This window comes from Orycteropus afer, unplaced genomic scaffold (assembly GCF_000298275.1).
Source record: "Orycteropus afer afer isolate SDZICR_OR568_19922 unplaced genomic scaffold, OryAfe1.0 scaffold00689, whole genome shotgun sequence".
Lineage (NCBI taxonomy): Eukaryota > Metazoa > Chordata > Mammalia > Tubulidentata > Orycteropodidae > Orycteropus > Orycteropus afer.
Window position 1 is genome coordinate 594,511 of NW_006922276.1, and position 7,283 is coordinate 601,793.

The window sequence follows — 7,283 nt, forward strand, 5'->3', positions numbered from 1 at the left end:
GGATGGTCTGAACTCCGCCCAGGATGGCCCAGGCCCCGCCCCCAGGTGGTCGGAACCCCGCCCAAGATGGCCCAGGCCCCGCCCCCAGGTGGTCTGAACTCTTCCTCAACTGGCCCTGGCCCCACCCCCAGATGATCTGAACTCCACCCCAGCTGGCCAGGCCCCGCCCTGGATGGTCTGAACTCCGCCCAGGATGGCCCGGGCCCCGCCCCCAGGTGGTCTGAACTCCGCCCAGGATGGCCCAGGCCCCGCCCCAGTTCAGACCACCTGGGGTGGGGCCTGGGCCGTCTGAACTCCACCCCAGCTGGCCAGGTCCCACCCCCAGGTGGTCTGAACTTCACCCAAGACGGCCTAAACACCCCAACCAGTCTAAACTCCACTGCAGATGGTCCAAGCCCTGCCCCAGATGGTCTGAACTCTGCCCCAGCTGGCCCACGCCAGCCCCTAGATGGTCTGAACGCCACCTGCCAGCCTAAACTCCACCCCAACCTATAAATTCCACCCTAGATGGTTCAGGGCCCTCCCAAGATGGTACACAGCCTACCTGGGACAGACGCTCCTGGCTGTGGCTGGTCCAAGCCCTGCCCAGCTGGTCTAAAAACCCCACCCCAGCTAGCCCAGGCCTGGCCCCCCCAAAAAACAAACCTAGGGCCATCCAGTTGATTCTGACTCTAGAGAACCCTAGAGGAGAGAGTAGAACTGCCCCATAGGACTTCCAAAGCTGTAAATCTTTATGGAAGCAGATTGCCTCATCTTTCTGCTACGGAGCTACTGTTGGGTTTGAGCCGCTGACCTTTTTGGTAGCAGGAATGACTTAACCACTGCACCTCTCACTCTTATTTCTGTAGGCCTCGTCACCCCTACCTTTCTGCTCTAGACCTCCAACTTGCCAAACCCCCAGTCGCTGCAGGTCTGCCTCAGGCTCCCCACTTCCCTGCCCTGGGTCCAGCCCCACCTTTCAGGTCCTCCAAGCTCCACCCGCAGGCCACCCCCACCACGTTTTGTGGCCTCTTTGGCTTCTGCCTCTTCAAAAGAGCTCACTGTTCTGCAGTTTCCCAGAGGCGGTGCCCTGGAGTCCATTCTGACTCACAGCGACCCTGTAGGATGAGCAGAACCAACCATAGGGTTTCCAAGGCTGCACTCTTACGGAAGCCGACTGCCACACCCTTCTTGCAGGTTCAAACTGAGGACCATTTGGTTAACGGTCAAGCGCTTTAACCACTGCACAACCAGGGCTCTTCTGTTGTTTCCAACCACTACTCATTTCACATGAAAAGGGTGATACTTCGTCAGCAACTTACTCTGGGTATGCCTCTTGAGTCCCCAAAATCCACTCCCCTGGCATCAAATCTGACCCACAGCGCCCCTAGAGGACAGAGTGGAACTGCCCACAGGGTCCCCAAGGCTGTCAATCTTCACAGAAGCAAAGCTCAAACCACACCCACTGCCTGGAGTCCATTCTGACTCACAGCGCCCCTAGAGGACAGAGTGGAACTGCGCACAGGGTCCCCAAGGCTGTCAATCTTCACAGAAGCAAAGCCCAAACCACACTCACTGCCTGGAGTCCATTCTGACCCACAGCGCCCCTAGAGGACAGAGTGGAACTGTCCCACGGGGTTTTGGGGGCTGTCAGTCTCTAGCGAAGCTGACTGCCACATCTTTCTCCCGCTGGGTGGCTAGTGACTGCCAACCCCCAACCTTCAGTTTTAAGCCGAGTGCTTTAACCACTGCACCACCTGGGCTCCTTTTTTGAGTCTCCCAGTCCTCGCTAATCTAAACCCTAACTCTTGACGTGGACAAGGCCTAGCTTGGCTCCTGTCTCTTGAGTGAGCGCCCCCCCCCAAAAAAAAAACACCTCACAGTGACCCCTCCTTGGGTTTCCAAGGCGGTATCACTATAGAAGTAGATTGCCCAATCTTCCTTCCGAGGAGTGGCTGGTGGGTTTGAACCACCAGCCTTCTGGTTAGCAGTCAAATGCCTCAGGCACTACACCACCAGAGCTCCCTTGAATGAGTCAGACTGCCTCTTTTTGCCCTTGGTGGCTTTGAACTTGCCAGCTCTTGCCCCTTCTGTCCAGCCTCCCCTGCCCAAATCATGGAGCAGACCTAGGCCCCCCAGTCTCCCTGACTAGCCTCTGTTTTTCCACTTCCTAGCCCGGCATGGTCCTCAGGACCGGCCCCTTGTAGGATCCTCGGAGTCTACGGGGTCGCTTCCCCTAAGAAAGGCAGGCTCCCCTCCTCCCGCATTTAAGCCACTTTCTCTCCTGACCCCGCCCTCCAATGCCCTGCCCAGCCCGGCTGCCTGCAGGACCCCTGTTGTGTCCCAAGGCCCCACCCCCTCTCCCAAGCTCCTCCCCTGCTTTGGAACCTAATCGCCCCGCGCTGGTGAAGACGCGCGGGGAACCGTGGGGGTGCTGCGTTTACTCACCCTGAAAACGGCGCCAAGGCTACACCTACGTTGCCCAGAGGGTGGCGATGCGGCTCGGAAAGAGGCTGGGAAGGCCCCGGGCCCCAGGGGGCGCCAGGGGCAGGGTCGCCTTGCAAACACACACACACACACACACACACACACTCTCCCACCTGGGCTACCCCCAGCCCCCTGCCCTCTCTCTCTGCCTCTCACCTGCTGCCACAAACAGGATCCCTGCTCCCAGAATGATGTTCCTCTTGGACTTGTAGACCCGGGAGGCCGCCACGCACACGCCCCCGAGCAGCAGGAGGATGGCGCTGAGAATGGGGAAGATGCTGGAGGCTCGGACGACTCCTGCGGGGACGGGAGACAGGGCGCCGGTGCGCTCCAGCGCTGCGCCCGCGACGCGCCCAGGTCCCCCCCCCCCTCTCTCTAGCCGCAGCTCTCCTTCTCCCGCCCTGGTTCGGTTCTGGTTTTTGTCTGCACCTTTCCCTCTCCAACACCACCACCCATTCTCCCTCCTCTTTGAAAAATTTCTGTTTCCCAGTCTGATTCCCTGCCCCGTTTCTCACTTCCTCACTCCCTCCTTCTGTGCTCAGCCTGAAGCATGCTGTTTTCCCTTCTCTGCTCGGTTTTCTCTTCTCTCGCTGCCTCCTCTCTCCCCATACATGTAAGTTCTCCCCTCCTTATCTCGTTGGTCTGGCTGTCTCTCTTCTTGCCCCAAATTCTGCCAGGCTTTTTCTAGTTCTTTTTTTCTCTCTCTCCATATATATATTATATATATTGTCATTCATTTTAGCCTTCTATCCCTTGTTCCTTTTCTGCTTTGTTTTTCTAATTGTGTTCACACACACACACACATATTCTATTCCTCTATCTTCCTATCTCTTCCTCTCTCAGACTCCCTCCCTCCTCACCCCCTCTGCAGTCCTTTCCATCCACCTCCAAAACCCCAGGCAACCAGGTTTTGTCATTTTGGAATCCAGCTAAGACCTCAGCCAATCAAGATTCAGGATTTGCCGCGTTCCCGCGGCAGCTTCCAATCACAGCGCAGGCTCCCCTGGCCAGCTCCTGCGAGTGGCCACTCCCCGCCGCAGATTGCACCGCCCCCCCCCCCGCGGCCCCAGGGCGCAGCTGCAAATCGCAGCCCCCCAAGGCAGCCAATCACAACCCAGAGTTACCGCGCACACCAAAGGGAGAGGGTGGCCAATCAATACCTAGGATCCCCCCTCAGCCCGCCCAAAGGTGAGAGGAGGGGGCGGGAGGGGGACTCCTGAGCCAATCGGGAAGCAGAGGATCTCAATGTCTGCACTTGGATTGGCTGCTAGGCTAAACTCGGTGTGTCGATCCAAGTGCCAGTCCCCAGCCCCCTCTCTGGGCGCCATCCCCTGTTCTTGTTTCCCGAGACCCCTGGTCCCCCGGGACCCCACACATACGGAGCAGATACTCCGCGCTGTCATGGTCGTAGTCCGTGTCCTCCGGGAAGTGGTTGATCTTCACACAGATGCCTCTTTTCAACCCTGGAGTGGGGATGGGGGTCAGGGGGAGGAGCTTCAGAGTGGGAGGTGGGACAGTCCCGCGAGAGAACAGACCTTCCCTTCCCCAAACCCCATCTCCCTCTGGGCGGAGTGGGAGACCGCAGGTCCTGGCACCTGGTCCAGAGATTTGGGGCAAACGCTCACCCTCTCTGGTCTGTTTAGCACCTGGTGGGCGAAAACGGTTAAGCATTGGGCTACGAATGGGAAGGTTGGAGGTTCTAATCCAACCAGAAGCACCTGGGAACAAAAGCCTGATGACCTCCACTTCTGAACGTTTGCAGCCTTGGAAACCCTCTGGAACCCCTGTGCTCACGGGAGGTGTACTGTCCTCAGTCCTGGGCATCAATCAAACCATTACCGTCCATCAGTTCCTGCTCATAGCGACCCCACACGTTGCAGAGTAAACCACTCCATGGGGTTTTTAAGGCTGGGATCTGACTGCTAACCAGAAGGCTGACGGTTCAAACCCACCAGCCACTCCTCAGAAGGAAGGTTGGGCAATCTACTTCCGTAGTGATACTGCCTCGAAAACCCAAGGAGGGGTCACTACGAGTGGGATCTGACTTGCCGGAAGTGAGTTTGGTTTGGTTTTGGTTTTACTTTCTGGAAGCAGAATATCACACCTTTCTTCCAAGAGGTCTCTGGGTGAGTTCAGCCATCAGCCTCTGGTTAGTAGCCAAAGGCATTATCCAACAAGACCAGAAAATCAACCCACTTTGGTGGAGTCCATTCCGACTCACAGCGCCCCTAGAGGACAGAGTGGAACTGCACCACAGGGTCTCCAAGGCTGTCATCTTTATGGAAGCTGACTGCCATGTCTTTCTTCCACAGAACAGCTGGTGGATTTGAACTGCCAGCCTTTCAGCTAGTAGTCAAACACTTGACGGTGTATCCCACCCAGGGCACTCCTAATCCTGGGCACAGGGGCAGGGACTCCTGATCTCTTTCGCTTTGCACCTGGAACCCTCTAGAGGAAGGTGGAGTGGCCGGAGCTTAAAGAGGCCCTTCCCAGGCTGACATCTGTCTCTAGGAGTCACGCAGTCTCGCTTCCCTCTTCCAGCTCCTACTCCCCTTCTCCTGACACTCAGGTTCCCCGCACACCCGCCAGCCTTTGGCTTGTGCTGTGGGCCACCCTGCTGGCATTTTGCACAGAGGGAGCACTTACCGTTCAGCACACAGCTCGGGGGCAGCTGTGGTAGGAAGCGTTCGGATCACACACAGAGATCACATATACACACACTCACACAGGCGCACACTCTCTCTCCCCCCCCCCCCCCTTTCTCCTTCCTGGTTGAACAGTCCCCTGTGCTGACCCCTTTCTGACATGCCTTGGGTTTTAGGATCTTTTGCCTGTCTGCTGAGCCGGAAGTTCCTGGAACTGAGGCTGGCACAGGGTCAGGGTCCTCTCTGAGTCCCTAACGTCGCGTGGCACTAGATCTGGCAAACCGGAAGCCTCAAGAAATGGGTGTTGAGTGAATGAATGGAAAGCAGCAAGGAAGGGAAGTATGATGCACTGTAAGAGCAGAGGGGAGATGAGGCCGATGTGACAGGCAGGGGGAGGCGGGAAAAGGAATGCGGAGGAAGGGAAGGTCGGGGAGAGAGTGCACCCGCAAAGAGCATTGCCCTGGCGGGCGCTAATCAACAGGCCAGAGGTCTGAGTCCACTCGGAGGCACCTCCGAAGTAATGACGGGTGATCTACAGCCAAAACCAGCACCACTGTGAGCCTGATAGGGCCCAGAGCTGCGGTGACACCCACGGGCCACCCCGTCAGGGTCGGATCCCAGGGGCTGCCGGTGGAGGAGGCACCCAGCTGCTAATCCAAAGGTCGGCAGTTCAGGTCCAACCCGGAGGTGCCTCAGAAGAAAGCCATTGGGACCCGTGGAGCACACGGGGTGCCGTGGGCTCGAGCCGACGGCCACTAGTTCTGTTTAACTTTTCATCGTGATGTCGGTGAAATTTGCAGAGCAGAGGGGTTTTCCCTTCAGTAACTCACAGGCATTTTGTTTCGTGCCATGGGTTGCAATCCCCACAGCCTACCACCACGCTTCCCACTTCCTGGCTACTGTTTCGTCCTTCTTTCCTGGCCTGGGCAGAGGCTGCCTTTGTCGTCCCCTGCGATCGATTATTCCAAGGAGTACCCACCTCCCTGGGCTCACTGTCCACTTTACAGGCCTCGTTTGGCTGCAAGCTGAGCCCCTCGGGGTGAGTTGAAGGCTGTCGTGTGAAGGCTGTCGCAGGGCCGTGGTCTCAGGCGTTGCGCCCGTCTCTGTCAGACCAGTGTGCCTGCTCTTCCTCATGAGTTTGAGTTTTGTGCCACAGTTTTCTCCCCGTCTATTACTAGCTTGGTTTCTTAAATACCACAAAGAACCGGCCTTTGGGACCTGCTTGCTGGGCAGATGAACTCATTTATATGCTCAAGAGACCTGTGAGGCAGAAACTCCTGTCAGCGCCTTTCAGTGGCCACATTCCTGGGCGCCGGAGTCACACTGCCTGGTAGGAAGTTGGCCCACTGCTTCCTGACCCCCTGGCCATGTTGGCGTCACTGATCAACTTGCCTCAGTTCCTCCATCTACAAACTAGGTGCCCTTCAGTCAGCTCCAATCCGTGGCAACGAGTCAGGATAGACGTGCGCTCTGTAGGGCCGCTGGTTCTTAAAAAAAGGTAATGTTTTATGGATGCTTTTGGTGTAGATTTACACAGCAAACGAGGTTCCCGCTTGATAATTTCCATGCAGACTCTTCAGTGAATTGGTTCTAGTTTTCACAGGGAGTCAACATTCTCTTCAATGCCTTCTGGTTGCTCCATTTCTAGAACTGGGGACTCCTTGGTCCTTAGCCTTCCCATCTTGGCTTTGGAGGAATTGTTGACCTTTCGATCCGCAGGTTTTTAAAGTCTGATTGTTCGGGAAGGAGGTTATGGGGCTTTCTTCCGAGTCCTCGGGGTAGACTCGGACCTGCAGCCTCTCAGTGAGAAGCAAAGAGTGTTGACTGTTGGCGCCGCCCACGGACCCCGCAGTGGACCCCCACGGACCGCCCCGCGGACCCCATCATCTGTGATAGGACCTGCCTCACTGGGTTGTTGTGAGGATCAAATCCAGATTTAGGGACGGTCCCCTCAGCTTCCGAGAAGAGATGGAGCATTCACAGCTCCCGGGAAGGGCTGGTCCACTCAGCTCCCAGGAAAGAATGGTCCACTTGGCTCACGGGATGGGATGGTCCATTCACAGTTCCCGGGAAAGGATGGTCCACTCAGCTCATGGGAAGGGGTGGTCCACTCACAGCTCCCAGGAAGGGGTGGTCCACTCACAGCTCCCAGGAAAGAATGGTCCACTTGGC

At 57.1% G+C, this 7,283-nt stretch overlaps 1 protein-coding gene across 1 annotated transcript in view; it reads right to left on the reverse strand.

Annotated features, from left to right (window-relative positions):
* Positions 1–7,283, reverse strand: part of CACNG8 (calcium voltage-gated channel auxiliary subunit gamma 8) — a 37,580-nt gene that overhangs the window by 9,702 nt on the left and 20,595 nt on the right. The window contains exons 4-5 of the mRNA XM_007956957.2: positions 3,846–3,929; positions 2,623–2,763 (exon numbers count right to left, since the gene is read on the reverse strand). Coding sequence (XP_007955148.2) covers positions 2,623–2,763; positions 3,846–3,929 — 225 coding nt within the window. The remainder of the gene's footprint in view (positions 1–2,622; positions 2,764–3,845; positions 3,930–7,283) is intronic.